At 52.7% G+C, this 23927-nt stretch overlaps 1 protein-coding gene across 3 annotated transcripts; it reads right to left on the reverse strand.

The window, feature by feature from the left end:
- Nucleotides 1-887: 887 nt before the first annotated feature.
- On the reverse strand, nt 888-23328 carry DNAJB12 (DnaJ heat shock protein family (Hsp40) member B12). 3 transcript variants are annotated; one of them, XM_012460265.3, is made up of 9 exons: nt 23141-23328; nt 13466-13646; nt 11856-12001; nt 9167-9352; nt 8974-9053; nt 6099-6208; nt 4469-4641; nt 3785-3882; nt 888-2623 (listed from the first exon to the last, which is right to left on the reverse strand). In XM_012460265.3, the coding sequence occupies exons 1-9, from the start codon at nt 23271-23273 to the stop codon at nt 2594-2596; spliced, it is 1137 nt and encodes a 378-aa protein (XP_012315688.2). In that variant the 5' UTR covers nt 23274-23328; the 3' UTR covers nt 888-2593. The 3 variants fall into 3 exon arrangements, with proteins under 3 accessions (XP_012315688.2, XP_012315690.2, XP_012315689.2); XM_012460267.2 differs by having other exon boundaries at nt 3737-3882; XM_012460266.2 differs by having other exon boundaries at nt 3731-3882.
- Between the last annotated feature and the right edge of the window lie 599 nt (nt 23329-23927).

Raw genomic sequence — 23927 nt, forward strand, 5'->3', positions numbered from 1 at the left:
GGGGGACACTTGCCAAAGCCTCTTTTTTCCTGCAGAGAGTGTGTCCCACCTCTTCTGGCTTGTGGCCAAGCGGCACAGGGAGGGCAGGGGGATGAGGTGGGTGAATGGAGTGCGCCCACAATGCCTCTGCCAGCCGCAGCTAACAAGTGGCGGCTTGCACACTAGGGCAGGCTGTGGTGACCCCGGGCAGGGCAGCCAATGAGCTCCCGGGGTGCAGTGGCACCACCGGGCAGCCCGCCTGTCTTTGGCTGGCGCAGCCGCGGGAGGGGCCTCGGTCGGCCAGTCAGGGCTGCCGGGCCCTGTCTCTGGGAGGCCTGGGCAGACCTGCCGCTCCATTCACAGGAGCCGAATCCGACTCGGGCAGCCACATTTTTAACTTTCCAACCTCCTGGAGAGGAGGGCGGGCTGCAGGGGCGGTGGTGGGGAGGACTCTGTAGCGAGAGATGGAAACAAACTCGTGACGCTTTCCCAAGGCTCTGGCTCCCAAGTGGGCTTGAGTTCCAGGCTGGAGCCGGGAGATTCCAAATGCCCTGTGGGCACAAGGCAGGCCTGAGAGCATGGGGGCATGTGGGAGGGGAGAAAGCAGAGGGTGATAGTTGTGGCCAGATGCCCACCCAGGACTGGCGTTGGGAACCCCAGGGACCCAGCCTGCTCAGGTCCTGCATCCCCTCAGCCACCTGAGCACCCCTCTGCCTGGACAGAGTTAGTTCTGGAACAGCAGGTGACTTAAGTGGCTGTCAGTTGGGGCCAGGGGTCGGGGGAAATTCAGGCTCCTCATCAAGATCTCCTTGTGGCACGAGCTGGACAGTGTCTGTAGCAGCAGGGGCTTGTGCTCCCACCCCCGCTCCCTTATGCTTCCCCGCTCAATGCAGACCCACCACCACCAGTCACATAATAAACATATATTTATAGATGTACAATTTCAGAATTCTAATTCAAGAAATACAGCTTCCGGGGGATCCTTTAGGATCTATGTTCTTATTGCACATGGCTCAGCCCGTCTAGGGACATTACCAAGACCAGATGGTCGGGGCGTTGGGGACAGAGCACCGGGGCCACCGTGGGTGGGCACTCTGGCCACATCAGTTCTTATCATCTCTCTCTGGGCTGAGGTGGCCGCTTCGTTGCAGGGTGGGACTTGTTTAAAAACCAGATTTGACATTTCCTTACCAAACTTCCTTTCCCAGCAAGAATCCTATTTGTTGGGGGACTTAAAAAAAGAGCCAAGAGAAACTCTGGGAGGGAGGTTATCGCCTCCTGGCTGGCAGCTTGGGGAAGTAAGGCTTTGGAAGGCAGCGGGCTCGACACCCCCACCGCCACAGGAAAACTCAGGAAAACATGGTCATTCCAGAAGGCCCAGTAGAAACTGTGGGAATCAATCAAACTTCCCTCCTTCCCCTGGCAGCAAGTGCTGTTTTCAGCAAAATCCTCATTTGAAGGTGAAGAGAAGAAAACTATCCTGGTTCAGGTGTATCCTTTGTCCAAGGTGCAAGAGGAGGCCTGGTGGTCACATCCACGGTGGGTGAAGACAGAGGTGCCCACAGGCACTGACTGTTCTTCAGGAGTCGAAGAGGCTGCCCTGGGGTCCTGGCGCCACTGGCTGACTTGGAGGAAGAGGCTTCTGAAGTTCTTGGTGAGTGACTTAGGAAAAACCAGTGGCAATGATGGAGCTGTGCCCTGTGGCACCTATAAGGCAAAGCCCACTGAGGGACTTAGGGGTGGGGAAGTGGTTAGGTAGATCCTGGTCCCCTCTGCAGGCCTTCCCTTCTGTGGGCAGGGGGCTGGAGGGCTCCTGGGTACCAGGACAAAGAGCCCACCAGAGCTTAGAGGGGAGGGGTGGTCCCACCTGAGCAGGTCCTCTACTGTGGACCTCTACCGTGACTCAATACTGACCTGGCCCCTCCCTCTACGGCCTGCTCCTCTCCAGCTTAACCAAAATCCTGAGGCCTTTTCGGGTTCACACTATCATAATTACTGCTGCCATCAAAACCAGGCTGGGGTTTTGGGGGGCCGTGAAAAGCTCTGACGCGACTCTCACGCTGCCAGCTATAGCTGGGGGTGCCTTTCCCCAACAGGCCTCATTTCTGTGCTCGCTTCGGCAGCACATATACTAAAAAAGTAGACTATATATATATATCTTCATATATGTCTATTTACATATAAATAGATATATATACATATACACGCATCTATAAATTACATTCTATGGAGAGTTCTCTTTCTTCCTCCTCTCTATCCTTGGCCGGTACCTCTGGCTTCTGAGGTGGCTGGTGGTGGCTCCTGGGAGAGAGGAAAGGCAGCTGGGCGCCCCTCCCCCAGCCCTTCCCACTGATATCTGCTGCAAGTTTTACATTCTACTTTCGTTGCCATGGTTTCCGTATCCTAGGAGAGGGCTACTGCGGAGCCTCCACCAGCCCTGGGAGGGAGGGAAGCAGCCCCATGGCAGGTTTTCTGTCTGTCCTAAGAGCTTTCTGCATTTACTGGGTGAGAGAGAGGGCAGCTGTGTAGCATTCAGCCTCCAATTCCATTTTAATTTTGTTTCTTTGTATGTCTTTCCTTAAATATACAGTCCATCACCTTGGCTCAGTGCATGTCACCAAAAATTCTCCAAGGATTTCATAGTCTGGGGAGGAGAGTGGCAACAGTTAGCTCGGCAGTCACATGGCACCAGCTCCTCTAGCTTAAGCCACACAAATAGCTCCCCTCGCCACTGCGCTGGGGCACCGTGCTGCCTGCTCAACCCCCACCCATCCCACCTGTGGTCTGCGCTCCCGCAGGGGCACAGAGGCACAAATGGCCTCCAGGCAGAGTTGGCCTCCGATCTAGGCCGGGAGGACATAGGCAAAGGAGTGGGTGGGCAGGGCACCCACACGGAGAAGAACCTTTAGCGCTTCTGCCCACACTCCTCTGGGCTTGGCCCAAATGGCCTCCTGTGGCAAATGCTGGGAACAGAGCCCAGCACCCCTACTCATAGGGAGGTGGGAGCCTGCTACCAGCAACTCTCATTTCTCCTCCACCCCTCCTGTGCTGAGCGGCTGCATCTGACCCTGAACTCGTGACCTTCTGTTCCCTTCCTCAGACCACAGGCGAGATGCCTGGGCAGGGCCGGATGCCTGTGGCTTCCAGGCTGCCAGGTGTGGTGGCATTTGAGAGAGTGCCTCAGATCCCACTAGAGGGGGTGGTCAGGGCCCGTGGCCCCTCCTGCCACCAAGACTGCCAGCTCCCACCCACCTCGTGACTGCCCGTTCATCTTGCTCCATTTCCTCCTGGCTGGAGGGATGGAGGAAGAGGAGGGCTCTTGGCCTACCTGTTCCCGCATAGTTCTTCTAGTATCAGGCAGGCAGTGTGCGTATGGGGCTCTCTTGGGCCCCACAATATGTGGTGGCCTAAATACCAGGGCACAGACAGTAGTCTGCTGTGCTGGAGAAAGAGCCAGGTGACTGATGGCTGGAGTGGACCGAGAGGCCCTCGGTGGCCCTCAGCAACAGCTTTGGGTTCCCACTCTGCCTGGCTCTGGGGTCCCCCACACCCCTGGAGCCAAGGAGCAGAGTGGAGGAGTGGGGTGGAGAGCATTGCTAGAGGGCGGAAACCGACCTTGGTTTCCCAGCAGGCCCCAGGAGTCTTTGCCACAGTCACCAGGCTTCCTCCCTTTCCCCCCCTCCCTCCTCTGCCTCATGACCAGGGCCAAAGCTGCCAGGAGTTACAGGGTGGAGGCAGCCCTGGCTCATACTTGGACCTCGGTGGCGTGGCTGGCCCAGGACTATCCATGCAGGGAGGCCTGCACCTCTGACAGTCGGCTGCAGCTGGGGGTGCCCATCTTCTGTGCTTTGTGGTACATATCTGTGTCGCCAAAGTAGCGAGCCCGGTACAGCAAGCCTTCCTCTGCAAAGCAATGGGACAGGATTAGCGCACACCCAGTGCCTCCCTAAGCCTGTGAGGAAGCCTGTGAGGGCTGTGGAGGTGGAGGAAGGCTGGTACATGCCCAGGGCTTGGGCAGGGCTGGCCTCCCATTAGGGAGACCCTGGAGGAGCAGAGACTACAGTCCTTATGTGGGAGAGGGTGACAGAGGCACCTTTCTCTAGAATGCAGTGAGGCCACCCAATGTGAGACCCTGTCATCCTGGTCAGGCCTCCCCAGGGTCCCACAGACAGATCCAGGAGCACAGTCGGGGGTGGCCAGGGATCCATCTGCTCCAGTCTGTCTCTACACACTCCCCTCTGGCAGCCTCCATGACGGGCTGATGGCAGTGATTCACGGGAACCTCAGGCAACCACCAGGTGGCCCCTGGCTCCCAGCCCCGAAAAACACAGGAGTGGAGACCAGCTTTTGGCTGGGAGGTGGCTGGTGCAGGGCAGTGCCAGGGCCAGACCCTCAGAGCTCGAGGTTAGCAGGGCTCTCTCCTTCCCCTGCTTTCCAGCTTTGTCCCCAGTCACCTCCCAGATACAGCCCCGCCCTCCCCCACACTCACTCTGCTGCTTCTCCTTCCAGCAGTTGTTCCGGAGGTTGGCGATATAATCATCTTCCACATTCCGCTCCACTGTTTTGAGGCTGGAGCCTGTGTACTCCTCGGAGAAAGTGTCTCCCACATAGTAGACGACACTCAGGTGGTCAGTGACTCGCCTGTGGATGTGGCCCACGGACCTGGCCAGAAATATACCAGGTTCAAAGTGGGTGCAGGTCCCCATGCCCAGAGCACTCTAGGGGTGATGGGCCCCATGACACGAGGTGCTGCACAGGCCATAGGAGTAGTTGGTTCCCTCCCAAACCAGAGAGGGACTTGCACACTCCCCTAAAGGAGGGTCTGAGGAAAGGGCAGCATCCCTCCGCCCTCCACACACGTGGCCCAGACTGAGGGGCGCTCTGCCCTTACACTCCCTGCTTACCACACTGTTGACCTGGGGCCTTTAAGGAGAAGACCTGGGAGGGAGTCTGGGCTCTACTTCAGTGCCTCCATTTCTCCATTCATCCCCTAAGCCAATTGTTGTTGAGGGCTTGCCTGACTATCTAGGAGTTCCCAGTGTAGAATTAAGAGGCTTAGGAACAAAATGACAGGAAGGGCCCCAAGGAGCTGTATCTTCCCAGCTCCAGTTGCAGGCTCTGCCGGCTGTGGGAAGAGCCTCGACACCCAGACAGGATCAGTGCTTTGGGGACAACAGCCCCTGCCCTAGCCCTCTGCTCCTCGAATTTCTCCAGCTGCAAGGAAAAGGGCTGGTATCTGGCCACAGAGAGCCTGAGCTGGAGGCCAGGGTCCTGTGGACCGAGTCTGCCCCCTGCTGACTGAGAAGGGTCCTGCCAGCTCCCAGCCAGAGGTGGCTGCCTGTGGGGAGGGGGGCTCCACCCAGTGAAGCTGAGCACCCAATGTGTAGCTGATCTTGGGCCAAGTGTTGGACATCAATGAGGGGAGCTGACACCCTAACGGGTCACGAAACATCCTCGAGTTCACTCCTGGCAGTCGAGACCAAGCATTCATTGAACAAATATTGTTGAGCATTTCTATTGGGCCATTTTATATGCATTACTCATTAATTTCCACAGCAGGTGGATGTTATAATTCTCATTTTATAGATGAGGACACCAAGGTTACATAACTTATTTAGGGTCACACAGCTTCTTAGTGGAGAAGCTGGGATTCTAAGCTGCGCTTGCTCTGTCTGACTCTAGTGTCCTGTTCTTCCCATAGCCTCAGGGAGCCCAATCAGAACAGAGGAACAGAGGTTCTTTGTCAGGGTTAGCAGGGGAGATGGGCAGGAAGGAGTCACAAAGCCGCTGAAATCATATGCAAAATTCCGTGTGTACAGTATGTGTATATACATATGTGTGTGTGCAGGCATGTGTATCACGCGTGTGTATTTGTGTGTGTGCGCACGTGTGCACTGTTCTATGGAAAAGGTCCGTAGCTCTCGCTGCATTTTCTTAGGGGACCATAATCCTAGAAAGCTTAAGAGTTCTAGTTCAATAGAGAAAGTATATTTTCTTGATTTGAAGCCAGGTTTCTGCATTATGATCGCGCACTGGCTGGATCAGGACAGTAAGGAAGGCCCCTGATGGGGTTGAGAATCCAAAGCCCCTGGTCTGCCCAGCCTCGCCCCTGTACTCACGGTCTTGGGCTCAGACTGTAGGGTGGACTGGAGACCATGAGCTGGCTGAGAGCTGACACGAGGATCAGGATGAGGATGGGCATCAGCTGCACAAACACCCCTAGCCCGCCCTGGAGGGAAGAGCCAACGTCAATCCACTGGATCTGAGTTGGGTGTGGCATCAGCCATAATCACCACCAGCTCCCCTAGAACAGTGAGCCTGGGGAGGCATGACACCACTCTGCCATTCCCTCCACGAGGCCCCAAAATACAGATGTTCCTTCACCTGCCAGCTTTCCCAGATAAAAACAAAGCAGCAACTGGTGTAAAATACAGGAAGAAGTGAGGTGTCTGCATTTACTTTGAGAGAATGCCAAAAAAAAAAAAAAAAAATCACCAAAAGTTGCTTCCTCCAGGAGAATGGCAGGCTGGGCTGGAAGGAGACATGCAGTATATATACCTTTTTCAAATTTGAACCACACAAATATATTACCAATTTAAACATATGGCCAGTGCACTGTCTCATGCCTGCAATCCCAACACTATGGGAGACCAACGGGAGAGGACCACGTGAGGCCAGGAGTTCAAGACCAGTCTGGCCAACATAGAACCCCAACTCTACAAAAAATAATAATTAAAATAAAATTTACCAATGAAAATTAGAAATAGCACTGTCTTAGTTTGCAGAAAAAGCAAACAAACATACAAGAATTAGAAATAAAAATTAACAAATTCATCCACTGTTAAAAACTCTTCAGTTATTTTTTATTTATTTTATTTTTATTTATTTATTTTTTTTGAGACAGAGTCTTGCTCTGTCTCCAGGTGCCAGGCTGGAGTGCAATGGCGTGATCTCAGCTCGCTGCAACTTCTGCCTCCTGGGTTCAAGCAATTCTTCTGCCTCAGCCCCCTGAGTAGCTGGGACTACAGGCATGGGCCACTACAACCAGCTACTTTTTGTATTTTAGTAGAGACGGGGTTTCACTATGTTGGCCAGGATGGTGTCGATCTCTTGACCTTGTGATCTGCCCACCTCGGCCTCCCAAAGTTCTGGGATTACAGGCATGAGCCACCACACCCGGCCAAAAACTCCTCTGTTGTTAAATACAAAATAAAAAAAAATTTGACCAGTGGCAATGGCTCATGCCTATAATCCCATCACTGTGGGAGGCTGAGGCAGAAGGACCACTTGAGCCCAAGAGTTTGAGACCAGCCAGGGCTCAAACAACAACGTAAGTCCCTATCTCCAGAAAAAATTAGCTGGGTGTAGTGGCATGGGCCTGTGGTCCCAGCTACTTGGGAGTCTGAGGTGGGAGCTTTGCCTGGGAGGGAAGGCTCTTGCACTCCAGCCAGTGTGACAGAGCGAGACCCTGTCTAAAAAAACAAAACAAAAAAAAGACCAGGTGCAGTGGCTCATGCTTGTAATCCTGGCATTTGCGAGCCCGAGGTGGACAGATCACAAGGTCAGGAGTTTGAGATCAGCCTGGCCAACATGGTGAAACCCCATCTCTACTAAAAATACAAAAATTAGCTGGGTGTGGTGGTGTATGCTTGTAGTCCCAGCTGCTCAGGAGGCTGAGGCAGGAGAATCGCTTGAACCCGGGAGGCAGAGGTTGCAGTGGGCTAAGACTGTGCCACTGCTCTCTGGCCGGGGTAACAGAGTGAGACTCTGTCAGGGAAAAAAAAAAAATTGAATAAACATTGTCAGAGCAAAAGGAAACCCTTTCTGCCTGCCAGAATTTAAAATGCTCTGCAATTGTCCACAATATTTTAATTTTAGCTAGCTAGCTGTTCTTTGATCTGTGGCATACAAAATGTGTTTGAAGCATTGTCTAGTTATAATTTTTATAAATATCTTTTTTTTGAGATGGAGTCTCACTCTGTGGCCCATGCTGGAGTGCAGTGGCACAATCTTGGCTCACTGCAACCTCTGCCTCCTGGGTCCAAGTGATTCTCATGACTCAGCTTCCCAAGTAGCTGGGATTACAGGCAGGTGCCACCATGCCCGACTACTTTTTGTATTTTTAGTAGAGATGGGGTTTCACCATGTTGGCCAGGCTGGTCTCAAACTCCTGACCTCAGGTGATCCGCCCACCTCGGCCTCCCAAAATTTTATAAATACTTTTTAAAAGCATCTTTTGGCCTTTTAGCAAGATGAGTCGGCACCTATGCTATCATCCTTTAAAATTCTCTCACTGGCCATGGCTCATGCCTATAATCCCAGCACTTTGGGAGGCCGAGGCAGGTGGATCACCTGAAGTTAGGGGTTCGAGACCAGCCTGGCCAACATGGCGAAACCCCGTCTTGACTAAAAATACAAAATTAGCTGGGCGTGGTGGCACGCATGTGTAATCCCAGCTACTTGGGAGGCTGAGGCAGGAGAATAGCTTGAACCCAGGAGGCAGAGGTTGCAGTGAGCCAAGATCGCACCACTGCACTCCAGCTTGGGTGACAGAGCGGGACATCTTAAAAAAAAAAAATTCTCTCACAAAGTTGAGAGAAAATAGTTGAGACCCAAGAAAAAAATTAAAAATAAAATTATCTCACAAAGTGTAACTTTCCATTGCTTAGAAGATGTCACTTTGGCCGTACCAGAGAGCAGGCTGCATGGGAGCCTCACACTCAAAACTGGCTGCAGGCATTCCACTCCCCAGCCAGGCCAGGCCAGCAAAACTGCGCTCCTGTGGGTAATGTGGAGCACGGCACCCTCATGTGGCACCCCCTGGTGTCACGCAGCAGAATGGCAAGTGAGGCCCAGAGGGCTCCTTGGCTGAGAGTTGTGGCAACTCTGTGGGTCCCAGAATGGACAGTGTGGGAGGAAACTCTGCTCCATTTCCCCTCCCTGGGGTGGATTTGGTGCCCTCCCCAAGCTGTCCCCGATGCCTTTCTCACTCACATCACCCTGGTTCTCCCTGCGGTCCTGCCTTTGCTGGTAGGTATAGCGCATGCGGCCGTTGCTGTAGACGTGGACGTTACCTGGGGGTCAGAGGGGCTGAGTCAGGAGCCGGGGCTGTCGGGAAAGGGAGAGGCTGGCATGCCATTCCCGTCACCCCAGGGATACCTGGCTGTGGGGAGGGTGGGGAACTTACTAGAAGGGAAGCCGCCGCCAAAGAACATGTTGAAGAGGTCTTCTGGGGAGATGTCAGCCTCAAAGCCGCGGTGGAAGTCCCCGTGCCCGTGGCCGTGCCTGGCCGCCTGGCTCTTGTCATCGCCGAACTGGTCATACTGCTTCCTCTTCTCCGGGTTGCTGAGTACCGCATATGCTGTGCCGATGGCTGGAGAGGAGGGGGAAGTTCAGGTCTGAGGATGCTGGGTGTGGGTGGAGGCGCCTATGGCAGCCTAGTGCTCACTTTTTTCAGGTACTCAAGCAGTACTTTAGGGAGCAGAAGTCCTTGGGGCTGGCAGGAAGCTTGGCCAGTGTGGGGAGGGGCACTCAGGAAGCTCCCTCCATGGATCTGGGCAGCCTGGCTGGATGGAGGGTAACACAGGCTCCTTGCTCTCCTCAAGGCATTCGTCCATGTGCCAGGCCCCCTAGGGGCGTTGCCTCATTTACTTCTTTCTCTGTTTTTTAATTTTATTTTTTGAGGCAGGGCCTCACTCTGTCACCCAGCCTGAGTGCAGTGGAGCAATCACGGCTCACTGCAGTCTCAACTTCCTTTGCTCAAGCGACCCTCCCACCTCAGCCTCCTGAGTAGCTGGGAACAAAGGCGTGCACCACCACTCCCAGCTAATTTTTGTATTTTTTGTAGAGACAAGGTCTTGTCATGCTGCCCAGGCTGGTCTGGAACTCCTGGGGCTCAAGGGATCCTCTCACTTCGGCCTCCCAAAGTGCTGGGATTACAGACATAGGCCACCGCATCCAGTCAACTCATTTACCTTTAAGAGCCACCCTATCTCCATTTCACCAATGAGAAAACAGGCTCAGAAGAGAAGTCACTGCCTATGCTCACACAGCTTTGACGTTATAGAGCCGGGAGTCAAACAAAGGCCAGCTGTCTCTTGCTTCAAGATCTCTCTCTGACTTTATAAAAACCACCAAAACCTCTTTCCTCATTCCTGACTTGAGGTGTCCAGTGGAATGGGCGTCCCTTTCTGAAGGTTCTGTACACCTGATGTCATAGTCTGACATGCAGGCCAGACAGACACACAATATCCTTATTGTGAACTGGAAGGCAGCAGGAACTGTGGGGAAGGGCCAAATCCCGGGGCTCTATGGAGACTCCTCCACTCTGGTGATGTGGCAGGTGTGAGGCCCTACTCCCTGAAGTCCAGGCCCCAGCTGCCGTTTCCTACCTGGTCCTGGAGCCTCCCACCAGAGCTCCTTGGCCGGGAAGACTGTGTCCTGAAGGACCCCCAGCTCTGACCTCCTCAGTCTCTCATTCCCTCTCCTCAAGCTGCCTCTCTCTCTGAGGAGTGGATCCAAGCCACATCTGATTCACATCCTGAAATCCCTGGGAATAAGGAGGACGGAATCCTCTCCTTCACCTATTCTGACCAGACCTCAAGACCAGAGTTGGCCTCTCGGTACAGTCAAAGCAGGCTGCAGGCAGAGGTTGGGGCTGGAGAAACATTCACCAGGGCTACCTTGCGGTACCCCCACTTTCACTCTCCTACTCCTCGGGGGCCCCTGGGACACAGCACACTAAGTCTCGGGGTCTGCTCTGCCACAGGCTCTCCAGCTGGCTATGGTCGTGGGCACAGCACAGCACACACCCCACCCAGGCTGGGGGGGCTAGTCACCATGCTATTTCCCAAGGAGATGGATGAAGCGGGAATGAGAGAAGGAAGGATATGGTGAGAATGAGAAGACAGTGATATTTGGGGCAATGAGAAATTGCAGTGCACAGAGTCAGTACACATTTGTGCCTGACAGGTTAAATGAAAATGTAATGAAAAGGCCAGGCATGGTGGCTCACGCCTGTAATCCCAGCACTTTGGGAGGCTGAGGTGGGAGGAGCATTTGAGGTCAGGAGTTCAAGACCAGCCTGATCAACATGGTGAAACCCTGTTCTCTACAAAAAATACAAAAAAATTAGCCAGATGTGGTGCACGCCTGTAGTCTCAGCTACTTGGGAGGCTGAGGCAGGATAATTGCTTGAAACCAGGAGGCAGAGTTTGGAATGAGCTGAGATCCCACCACTATACTCCAGCCTTGGCAACAGAGCAAGATTCTGTCTCAAAAAAAAAAAAAAAAGTAATGAATAAAGGGCAGTTTAGCATTTCAGCCAGAAATGAAGCACCCATCCCAGAGCCAGTGGGCCCTGAGGCCAGTGACTGCCACATCCCCACTGCAGGCCCCAGGTATATGGGTATGGCAGGGGAGCTGGCTGTGGCTGCTGGTACTGAGGCAGCCACCAGGCCTGAGGCCCCTGACCTGAGGCTACCCTGCCCCTCAGCAGGGAAATGGTTACCTGTGTAAAGTGGGCAGCTATGAGACTCCAAGACAGGGTGGAGTGCACACAGTAATTCACTCAATCACTGAAAATCCTTGGAGAAGCTACTAGAACTTTTTCGCCTTAGCTCCACTCCTGTAACCCCAGGAACCGCAGAGGGACTGGGGGCAGGAGTGGCGCCATTTGAGCTCTGACAAACTCTACATAGCTATTGGTGGCTACTAGAACCTTTATCCCAGGAAGCAGCTCCCAAGCCTGGGCAAGTTGTGCCTGAGGCCACTTCCTCCTGTCCCCCACTTCCTGGGAAAGTTGTCACAGCCCCTTACTCCCTGCCAAGAACAGGAGATAAACACACCAAAATGCTAGGACACCAGGGCCGGCTTACCTTTGAAAGCTTCAGTGGCACCAGGCGCATGGTTCTTGTCTGGGTGGAATTTAAGGGCCAGTTTGCGGTATGCCTTCTTCAGGTCCTCATCCGAGGCCCCTCTGCTCACTCCCAGGATCTCATAGTAATCTTTACATTGCTTGACCCTGGGGAGGGAGGAGAGCATGGTGGGGGGGTGCTCCACATGGGTCTGTGTGAGGTGAGCGAGGGATAGGCCATGTGGGGCACACAGCTCTGAGCAGGCTGGGGGAACAACTGGGCAAGGCTTACAGCTCCTTGGGTCAGCTGTGTGACCTCAGGGACACAGAAGTCACAGTGGGTGTCAAATGTGATGCAGAGCTGGGAAGGCCCACAGGAAACAGCAGGAGCACTGTCTGGATTCCTGGATTTAGGAGGGGCAGCTGCTGGGTTCGCCAGGCCAGTATCTACCTTCCCTTGTTCTGCTAACAGCTTCCCCATGGGAGGGGGTCAGGAGGACTGTTGGTGTCCATCACCCAGGGCAATGTCCCAAGATCAGCCAACTGACTCTCCTGGCAATAAGTCTTTTTTTTTTTTTTTTAGTTTTTAAAATTTTAGATATTTAAAGATAGGAACAGGGTCTTCTAATTGCCCAATCTGGTCTCTAAATTCCTGGGTTCAAGGAATCCTCCTGCCTCGGCCCCCCAGAGTGCTGGGATGACAGGCATGAGCTACCCTGCCTGCCCTAATCTGAGTCTTGAGTGGGTAACATGAAAGCCAGAAATGGCAGGTGACTGTTCACCCCAGGCACAGGGCCTAAAGAGACCCTGGTTCTTTTTCATCAATTCTTCCTCTCTATGCCCCTGGAGACCCTCCAGTTTTTGGGTGTTTCTAGGCCTTCCCAATCCCACATGCATCAGTTTCTTTTGCCTACAGTAGGCCTGGCCGGGTCAGAGAAGTGCAGATCTGGCCTATACTATTACAGGAAACAGCAGTCATGCTCAGTCTCACACAAGCAGTCCCCATCCTGAAGCTTGCCAGGAGCTGTGGGCATGACCCTGGGGGATGCCCAAGGCCAGCTGCTGGGAGGCCTGGGGAGAAATGAGAGCTGGGAACGTCTGAGCCTGAGAAGCCTTGGCTGGGTGGTCTCTGGCCTGGTAGTAAGCTGCTCCACGTGGGGCCTGCCCACAGCCTGGGGGTGATAACTCTGCCTCTGGTTTCCATTCTACCCTACACAGGCTCTGATCTAAAAGGGTCTTTGTTGGGTGCTGGGGTATGGATTGGGGTAGAATCTGGAGGGGGAGACCAGGCTCCATCTCTGTTGACAAACACAGCTGTGTAAAGAGGCCTGGGGCCTGCCTGGCCAGTGGCAGAGGAAGCTGGCAGTGTCAGCTTTTCCACCTCTGCTGTGGGTCATCTTGGTGGGAAGGATAGTGGAGCCCTGGTTCCCACACTGTATTCCTGGGCCTTGAGGGTAATAAGGAGAGGTTCTGGTGAGCCTGAGCACTTGGACCTTCTCCATCCTCCAAGACCCTCCCACGGCCTGGTGCAGCCCACAGGCAGATGGGAGGTGGAGGACGTGCTGCGGGAAGCCTCTAGACGTCCCCAGTCCCCCAGGCTCCGGCCCCTGCCCACCCGGCCCAGCTGTCTACCTTTTCACAGCTGCAACTTGTTCTGCAGTGTAGCCTTTGGTGCTCTCTCCTCCTCCAGCTTCACCGTTGGCCGAGGGGGCATCGGTCCCACCTGCTTTCCTGTGGGTGGCATGGGTTGCGTCTGTGGGTTGGGGTTGGTCACTGGCAGTCTGTGGTTTCTGGCTGAGGGACTCAATCAGGGCTGTGCAAGGCAAGGAAACCATTCAGGGCTCCTGCTCCAGCAGGCTGCATGCCTCGATGAGCGGCCCTGCTTCCTACCCGCTTCCCCTCCCAGCAAAGCCACCAGCTCCTGCCCTGATTGGGCCTGTGGGTGCTGGGGGGACAGCCATCTGCTCTCTTGAAAGTCACAGTCCTTAAGAGTAGGCAGGATAGGCCGGGCGTGGTGGTTCACGCCTGTAATCACAGCACTTTGGGATGTCAAGGTGGGCGGATCACCTCAGGTCAGCAGTTTGAGACCAGCCTGGCCAACATGGTGAAACCCCATCTCTACTTAAAAAAAAAAATTAGCTGGGCATGATTTTGGGTGACTGTAATCTCAGCTACTGGAGAAACTCGAGAGGCTGAGGCATGAGAACTGCTTGACCCTGGGAGGTGGAAGTAGCAGTGAACAAGACTGTGCTGCCACTGTACTCCAGCTAAACTTAGGCAGAATTCTGATATTCTGATAGTCTTCAAAAAGCACATTTGGTTTTATTAATAAACCCTGTATTACTTTATTTAGAGTACACTTTTTATTTCTTTGTTTGAGAATGATCTCACTTTGTTGCCCAGGCTGGAGTGCAGTGGTGCAATCTCAGCTCACTGCAACCTCTGCCTCCCAGGTTCAAGTGATTCTCCTGTCTCAGCCTCCCAAGTAGCTGGGATTACAGGCGCTCACCACGCCTAGCTAATTTTTTTTTTTTTTGACACAGAGTCTTGCTCTGTCACCCAGGCTGGAGTGCAGTGGCATGATCTTGGCTCACTGCAACCTCCGCCTCCTGGGTTCAAGCAATTATCCTGCTTCAGCCTCCCTTGCAGCTGGGATTACAGGCACCCACCACCATGCCCAGCTAATTTTTATATTTTAGTAGAGATGGGGTTTTACCACATTGGCCAGGCTGGTCTCCAACTCCTGACCTCAAGCAATCCACCCACCTCAGCTCCCGAAGTGCTGGGATTATAGGTGTGAGCCACTGTGCCCGGCCTAATTTTTGTATTTTTAGTAGAGACAGGGTTTCACCATGTTGGCCAGGCTGGTCTTGAACGCCTGATCTCAAGTGATCTGCCCGCCTCAGCTTCTCAAAGTGCTGAGATTACAGGTATGAGCCACTGTGCCCTGCTGGAATTCATTTAATACTACTTTAATTGCTATTTCTTTCAATGTATTTGGTTTTACTCTGCTTTTCTTTTATGAATCCAACTTATGAATCTATTTTTTTCTACTGAACTCATTCGAATCTGCAAATACGTTTGCACTGTACCACATTTTGAGTAAGTAAAATATTCAGTCTACTGCACTATTTCCTATTTTTACCATTTTTTTTTCTTTTTTTTAGATGCAGTCTCGCTCTGTAGCCCAGGCTAGAGTGCAGTGGCGTGATATCGGCTCACTGCAACCTCTGCCTCCTGGGCCCTGGTTCAAGCAATTCCCCCCTCTCAGCCTCCCAAGTAGCTGCGATTACAGGCACGAGCCACCATGTTCAGCTAATTTTTGTATATTTTAGTAGAGACGGGGTTTCAGCTTGTTGGCCAGTCTGATCTTGAACTTCTGACCTCGTGATCCTCCCGCCTCGGTCTCCCAAAGTGCTGGGATTACAGGCATGAGGCACCGCGACCGGCCACCATTGGTTTTAAAAAGATTTTGTTTCGTTTTGTTTTGAGACATCTTGCCCTGTCGCCCAAGTTGGAGTGCAGTGGAGCTATCACGGTTCACTGCAACTTCTACCTCCCTGGCTCAAATCTTCCTACCTCAGCCTCCAAAGTAGATGAGACTATAGGCCTGTGTCACCATGCCTGGTTAATTTTTATGTATTTTTTTTTTTTTTGGTAGAGACAAGGTCTTACTATGTTGCCCAGGCTGCTCTTGAACTCCGAAGCTCAAGTGATCCACACACCCTCAGCCTTCCAAAGTTCTGGGATTACAGGCATGAACCACCATGCCAGGTCTAAAACTGTTTTAATATTAAATCAGTATCAGTGGCTTGCTCCTGTAATCCCAGCATTTTGCGAAGCTGAGGCGGATGGATCACCTGAGGTCAGGATTTTGAAACCAGCCTGGCCAACATAGTAAAACCCCATCTCTACTAAAAATACAAAATTAGTGGGGTGTAGTGGCACATGCCTGTAATCCCAGCTACTTGGGAGGCTAAGGCAGGAGAATCGCTTGAACCTGGGAGGCGGAGGTTGCAGTGAGTGGAGATCACGCCATTGCGTTCCAGCCTGGGTAACGAGAGAAACTCCATCTCAAAAAACAAAAACCAAGGCATAACCCTTCAGATTTTTTTTTTTTTTTTTTTTGAGACAGAGTTTAGTTCTTTTTGCCCAGGCTGGAGTGCAATGGGGTGATAGCTCACTGCAACCTACGCCTCCTAGGTTCAAGCAATTCTCCTGCCTCAGCCTCCTGAATAGTCAGGAATTACAGGCGCATGCCACCACACCCAGCTAATTTTGTATTTTTAGTAGAGATAGGGTTTCACCATGTTAGCCAGGCTGGTCTTGAACTCCTGACCTCTGGTAATCTGCCCGCCTCGGCCTCCCAAAGTGCTGGGATTACAGGAGTGAGCCACTGTGCCTGGTCAACCTTTCAGATTTTTTTTTCTTTCATATGCAAGCCTACCTGAATGACAGATTTTTAAGATCTCAAAGTAGTGAGTTCAATAGACTTGGCATGTGGAGTGCCAAGATGGGCAAAGTACCCTGCACAGGGGACCTTGCATAGCAGGACCATCTGTTTCAGGTGGGATCAGTCAGGAAGGCTTCCTGGAGGCCTTTGCTTAGCTGTAAAGAGGAATGGGAGAAATGAGTTTGCCCAAGGGGGACAGGGATGGTATGAGACCAAAAGAAGTATCTGCTGTGCTCACTACTTGCTATTTTTTACATTTTTCAAGTGGTTGGCCATGTCAAATGTCCTCTTCAATGTTTGGAGTCTATATAGGACATTAACTGTCACCCTCAGGCAGCAGCACGGTTATTTAAAACTAAGCCTGTGGTTCCAGCAGATTCAATGAGGAAGGGCCCAAGTCTCTGGCAGCAGATCCCCGTGTCCATGTATTCCAGGCACATAACCAGTTCTCAGAAACCCCAGTCAGGCCTAGGCCCCAGTGCACTGGATAGTAAAATCCTAAAGCCTCTGACAAGCTGGGAAAACAGGCATCTGGATCACTGCAAGGACCCAGCATCCCTCTGTGCTGAGGCGGTATGGCAGCACATCCCAGAACAGCTCTCCGCTTCCTTCAAATACATCAGGTGCCTGCTGGCCTGAAGACACTGTGCTGGGTGCCACACCCATCACTGCAATGCACTGGGGTCTGACCCAAGAGGCTGAGAGCCAGTCTCACTGGGAACAGAGTATGGGGCTCCAGTGGAGCACTGTTCCCTGGGCTGCTGCTGTTTGACTGTAAGCTTGCGTGATCTCGCTATCTTCAGTTGGGAAATCCAAACACAGAAGCTTACAGCCGGAGTTGCTCTGAATAAGGGAGGTGACGGGCTCCCGTATCCAACCCCGAGAGGGTGCTTATGGAGGAGCAATAGCAACAATCATTTCCATTACCCAGTGCTGTGTGTCAGGTGGGCACTTTCACAGTGATCTGCATGTATTAGCTCATTTAATTGCCACAGGAGCCTTAGAAGGTAGGTCTTATTACCTACTCCACCCCACTGCAGGAAGAGGGCACTGTGGCAGACTGCTGCCATGACCACACAGCTGCTTAGGAGACAGAGGCGCCTTTGAATCCCAGGATGTCCAGCTCCAGGGTCCATGCTCTTAACTATGCTGCTATCCAGGGCCACACATGTCTAATGTGGTGGGGGTGGGAATCAGGCACAGGGATCCAAGCAAAAGCATAGAAGAGGCATTAAATTCAGAAAGACCCAGATTAAAATCTCAGCTCTGCCATTCCTAGCAGTGTGACCCTGGCTGATCTATGCAATCTCTCTGAACCTGGTTTCCTCAAAATGGTGGTGGAGGATGAAATGAGGTAATGTGTGTAAGCACCTGGTGCAGAGAGTGACAGCGGGTAAAGGTTCAAGCCTGATGAAGTGTCTGGCCACGGAAATGGGCTGGCCAGGGAGGTGAGGAGACCTGTAGTAGGGGTGGGGAGGAGGAGGGCTGGGTAGCGGGGGAGCTCCGAGGCTCAGGAAGGCAAAGGCTCAGCGCTCAGCAGGCTCTGGACCCAGTAGCAACCATGAGATTTCAGGCCATCTCAGATACCAGGTCCATGCCAGTTACCAAGGGAATGGCAAGAGAAACCAACAGGTGAAGAGACACTGGTCAAGATGGGGCGGAGGAGGAGACAGTATGCTGGTTTCCTAGGACTTTTCAAAAAGCTGTTTATTTCGGTTCCTCTGGAAGCTCCAGGCTGAGCCTGACAGATCCTAAGGGTAAAATAACCAGTTATTCAACTGCCAGAGATGAGCAGGAGCACCAGCCAGGAGATGGGACAGGGTCTCTCTAGTACCTCTCAGGGAAGATTCTGGAAGCTTTTCAGGGCAGTTACAGGGAATCAGCCACTCTAATTTCCCTATAGTACAGAAAGAGAGCCCAAAGGAGAATGGAGGTGCTCTGGGTCACATGGAAGCCTTCTGCTTGCAGGTCTCTCTTGTGGTCTGGGGGATGTGACAGCTTCATGCTTACATTCCTCATGGCACAGAGGCTGACAGGCAATGTCACAAAAGGAGACAGAATAGCTTAATGTTACTTTGGTTCTGTACCTTCTCAGTAAAGCTAGCAGACCTGGAAAAGGAAGGGAAATCAGTAGACGAGAACAGAGCTGGGATGGAGAGGCGCTGAGGTAGAGCTAAGAGGATTTCTATGGCCAAAGCCACCAAACCCAGACTAGAGATTTAGACTTGCCCGGGCACAGTGGTTCACACCTGCAATCTCAGCACTTTGGGAGGCTGAGGCAGGAGGATGGACTGAGTCCAGGAGTTCGAGACCAGCCTGGGCAACATAGGAAGACCCTGTCTCTACAAAAAAAAAAAAAAAAAAAAAAAAAAAAAAAAAATTAGCCAGGTGTGGTGGCACATGCCTCCCAGCTATTTGGGAGGCTAAGGTGGGAGGATCACTTGGGCCCAAGAGGTTGAGGCTGCAGTGAGTTGTGACTGCACTACTGCACTCCAGCCTGAGCAACAGAGTGAGACCCTGTCTCCAAAAAAAAAAAATAAAGGAAAAAGGCAAGACTGCCTGATGGGTTCAAACCTAGCTCTGCCACTCGCTAGAAGGGTCCTCTTGGACAAGGTAAGTTAGCTTATCTGTGCAAAATTCTATCTCCCTCATACAGGCTAAAAGAGGAAATGAGTGAATGCTGGCCAAAAACTCAGCCCAATGCCCAGCAAATATACAGTGTTGTCTCTGCGACTTTGCTAGTAGGTGAGTAGCTGACTTTCTGGGCTCTATGTACCTACGGTGCTCACAGTGAGTAAGGAAAGGGCCTGGGATTGGAGATGGACAGTTCTGGGTCTTTGCCGGCTAGCCATGTAGCCTTGCCAGGTTATCTAGTTCCTTAGTGGAGACACAATCCCGACCCCTGCTCTCATAGGAGTTCTGCTCTCATAAGAAGATTCTGTGAAATAGTGAATGGAAGGGGCTGAGTACACAGTGGGGCTCATGAAGGTTGACTGACTTGAAGGGAACGACCCCACCCTGGACCTCACCAGCACCAGAACATCTCTCATTCCTGGACTTTGAATGCAGAATCCCTCAGCAATCCATTCTCCCTTTTCCTGTGGGCTGGCCTTCCCAGCTTGGCCTTCCTGACTTAGCCTGGACCCCGGAGCCAGCCATTTCACAGAACGTCTGGCAGCCTGAGCTGCAAGGAACCTCAGGAATATCCCAGCCAATGCTCTCTTTGTATGCTTGGGAAACTGAGGCCTACAAATGCTCTCATGAGCTCCCTGGGAAACCTGGCACCTTCCACATTTGTTACGAAGCCTTAGCCAAAGCCAATGGCTACCAGGCTTCCAGCTGCTGGATAGAAACTCCCAGAAAGGGACTGACTGGCTCCACCATCTCTAGCCTGTGACCTCCCGGCTTAGGGCCCAGATACTACTTTGCAGTTTAACTCAGTGCCTCCCTGTCCCACCTCCTGCAGCAGGAGTTTCAAGTCCCCTCACATCTTTTGCTGCGAAGGCCAACAGTGTGAGGTCCCTCGCCCTTTCATGGTTGCTCTGAGCCTCCCCTCTCTCCTGACTCTCCCTTCTCTGCCCTTCCACCTATCCAAGACCATCCTCCACCCATGCTCTTGATCCTTCCCTTTTCACCTTACAACTTGTCCTTTTCCCACGCGGTGCCTATGGCATCTGACAGTGCTGCTGGCCACCTGCTGCCAAACCTCTCCATGGCTACCTGGCTGCTGCCCTCCCCGGGGACTGCCTCTTCTGTTGCTCCATCTCACTCTGTTGCTTCCTCTGCCTTTGCCTGTGGGCTCAGGGCAGGTGTTGGCTGCCATTGTGCCTGTAGCAACCTTCTCTCCATGGTCTGCACTTTCCCACAGTGACCTCAGTCGCACACAACTCCAGTGATCTCCAGGGAATAGATATCAGACTTTTGTGTGGAGCCTGGAGCGCCCTCCTGAGTTCCAGGCTCACAGCTCCTTTGGACTGTGTCCCCCTGGCACCTCCCACTCTGCCCATCTCTTTCTATCCCAGTTCTTCAGCCTGGTTTCTTCCTGGTCACAGGGGCTTCCATTCTAATTCCCCAGCATCCCGTCTGACTCTCCTCCCACACCTCTCTTACACAGGCCGGGTGCCTCCTTTCCAGGGACCTTAGCCTTATCCATACTGCCCTGTTCCAGGCTCTCAGAATATCCAACCTGCTTAAGGCAATTCTCTCCCACTGGCTTCCTGCCTTGAGTCTTTTCCCTCTTATTAACCCTCCATGCTGTTCTCTTTTAGCAACAGTGCTCTTACCTTATTCCTGCTATCAAAAACCTCAATGGTTTCCTCACTAACCACAGAATAGGGTGAAAATATCTTGGCTTGGTAGAGAAGGATTTCTATGACCTGGCCCCATTTAATTTTCCAAACTTAATCCTCTCTATATACAAATTACCACCTCCACTGCCTCTAAATCTTGCTACACTTTGATCTCCTCCCCCAAACCCTACAACTTTCAGCTCCCGTCTTCTCCCAGTATGCCTTTCCTCAAGTCTCACACCTTCCTCCAAAGCACAGTTCAAATGCTAACCCCTGTAGCCCCCAAAGCATTCCCTCACTGTGAGATAACATTATTTTTATGCCCTTGCTACAGCACTCACTACACTGCTTATAACGTCCAGGAGATTGTCCTCCGCACCCGCTCCCTGCCATGTGAACCTATGGATGATGAGGACTGATTTTTTCATGCCCATCTAAGTCCTCAGCATGTAACCCTGGGCTTAATTTTTGTTTAATCACAGTTCTGCCTTGTAATATTTGTTTCTGTAAGTTTGTCCCTTTCACTAGATTAGAAGCTCTTTGGAGGTGAGGGGTCACATTTTACCAATCTTGCTAGCACCAAGCAGAGGACTTTGCAAACAAAACAAAACAAAACATAAATGATCTTCAACAAAAGTCTGCTGCACTGAATGAGCATCTGGGATGGGCCCAAACCCAAAGCAGTAAGACAATCACCTAATATATCTGTATCACTCCCCCTGGGGAGGTGGGGAGCACAATGGGTAGCCCTCCCCTTTATTTTTGAAGTAAGATCTCTCCCTGTCCCTGACTTAAACTTATCCCAGGTCCCTGTCAGCTCAGTGGAGGGCTGCAGATAGTAAAGTTTACACAGATGCCTAAGGCATGCAGTCTCACAGTCTTTCCAGAAAAGCACAAATATGACATATATGTTGGCAGGTGACTTTGAGCAAATTCCAGTGCCTGAGCCCTAGAGAGGACACTCCTCCATGCTCCTGAACTGCTGCAGGAGCCTGCTGACAGGAAGATCCCCACAGGCCCTGTGGCCCATCCTTTCTTGGCTGCCTCCTCGGGAACCCACAGCAGCATCAGAATCAGGCAGAATTCTGACAGCTGGAGGGTCCATACCCCACCACAGAATACGATTTAATTCACAGGGAAGCTCCTTGAGCAGGTTACCTCAGGTGTCCTGGCAAATACAGCTTGAAACCCTCTCCAAGGGGAGGCAAACAGGCCAAAGATCAATCTGCAAGAGTCGGGATGGAGGAAAGTTCGGGCAGTCCAGGCTACCTCTTCCACCAGTGTCCCGCTTTCTCAATCTCATCGCGGGGCAGGGCCAGTTAGGAGGCTGACTGCTGCTCCTCAATTTCATTTTTCTTTCATAAACATTTACAGAGTCACAGAACTTTCCACTTCCTAGCTGTGTCATCTTGGGCATATCTTTCCTCAGAGATGTTTCATCACCCATAAGGTAAAGATAATGATCTTTGCTCTGCCTCCCTGCCTGGCAGGCTCAAGTGATAAGGCACAGGCAAAGGAGCTTTCTAAACTGCAAAGCCCTGTGGGTATTATTGCCAATCATATTATCTGCGCCAACCCTCTAATCTTCCCGAAGAGGAAACCCAAGCTCAGGAAGGTCACGTGGTAGCCGTCAGGATGAGACCCGGGCCTGCGGAGTGCCTGTCACTCCCAGTTTACTAAGTGGTGATCACAGGCACCACCCCGTGTCTTTCTCCCCTCCAGCTTGGATTAAGAAAAACTCCTTGGAAAACTTAGGTTAAAAAAAAAAGAAAGGGTTCCTGGAAGCGAGGTGATCAGTAGTAAAGCCAGACTCACTCTTCCCTCCCTGGCTCGGGAGCCTCCAGTCCAGGGCCGCTCAGCAGCCTCAGCATCCACATGGCCGGCCGCAGCTGGACAACTCCGGGCGATGGAGGGCTGGGGCGGCTGAGGCCAGCACTTCCCACCAGGCCACCCGCTCCTATCTCTTCACCCGGAGGAGTGAGGGGCCCGGCCTCAGGACACACCGTCCGAGGAGGCGGACTGGAGTGGGTGCAAAGGCCGGCTCGCATTTTGGGAGGGTGGTCCCTGACCCTCAGCCTGAGACATGAGAGGGGGTGAAGGCTCTTTTCCTGGGCCCGCGAAGGACGGAAGTCTCTCCCTGTCTAGCGCCCATTCTCTCCCTCAGAGGAGTTATGTTTATTTTCCTGAACTATAATATCTCCCAGGCCCGCGACTAGCCTGGGCCACCGAACGGCCCCTTGGGAAAAGTAGTTCGAGTTCACTTCCAGGTAAGTTCCTTTCTCCCCGCCTGCTAGCGCGTTCCGTTCTCAGAGACCTCAAACCCCAGAGGGTTCCGCGAGCACCCCGAAAGCTGAAATGCCGGCCGCCCAAGTCTCCAGGCTGTCCACATTCCGCAGAGGAGCGCGAAGGAAAGACTACGCCTCCCAGCAGCCACCGCGCGCCTCAGTGCGCAGGCGTAGCCGCGCCTCGCCACCCCTCCCCCTCCTCCGACTCTCTCGTCGGTCCGTTCCCGTATTCGCCCCATCAGTTCTAATGTCCCCAGTCTCTCCGGCACCTCACACTCACCGCGAACTCGCGGCGTCGGGTACAGCCGCTGTGCCTTCTCCAGGAAGCGGAGCGCCCGGTCGGGCTGGTTGCTCTGGATGGCCTTGAGGGCGATGCTGATACAGCGCTCGGCTTCATCCTTGTTGGATTCCATGGCGGAACCAGAGCGCGGAACCAGGGAGGGGGAGGCCGGGCGAGCGAAGGGCTGCGCCACCCGCCGGTGCGTCGCGGGCAGGCGGGCGCGTAGTGATGACATCCACCCTCCGCCCCTCCTTTCCTGAGATTTGAGCGAGGGTGGAAGCGCTACCGTATGTCTTCTAAGAAAGAGCCGGCTGGCTTAAGTGTCAAAAATGGTGCACGCCCAGATTTCATGTTCCGAAGGTCTTAGAGTTGAGTATGCTTGCACGGTCTTGCTAGTAACTATATACGTTTCAGACGAAGGTTTTTTAATTCCCTGAACAGATATTGAGTGCCCACTGTTAGGCATGGTTATATGATGGGAATACAGTGGTGAACAAAACAAAGCCCCTGCTCTCATAGCGCTTACATTCCAGTGTGTAGGCTGTGGAGAGCCCTCCAGATATATTCAGATAGTGCTATACAAGCTATGAAGAAAAATGATGGAAAACACAGGGATAGAGAGTGGGGTGTTTTTTGTTTGTTTTTTGAGATGGAGTCCCGCCCTGTTGCCCAGGCTAGAGTGCAATGGCGCGATCTCGGCTGACTGCAACCTCCAACTCCTGGGTTCAAGCGATTCTCTTGCCTGAGCCTCCCGAGTAGCTGGGATTACAGGTGACTGCCACAGTGC

This window comes from Aotus nancymaae, unplaced genomic scaffold (assembly GCF_030222135.1).
Source record: "Aotus nancymaae isolate 86718 unplaced genomic scaffold, 86718_ANA_hifiasm-v0.15.2.pri h1tg000010l, whole genome shotgun sequence".
Lineage (NCBI taxonomy): Eukaryota > Metazoa > Chordata > Mammalia > Primates > Aotidae > Aotus > Aotus nancymaae.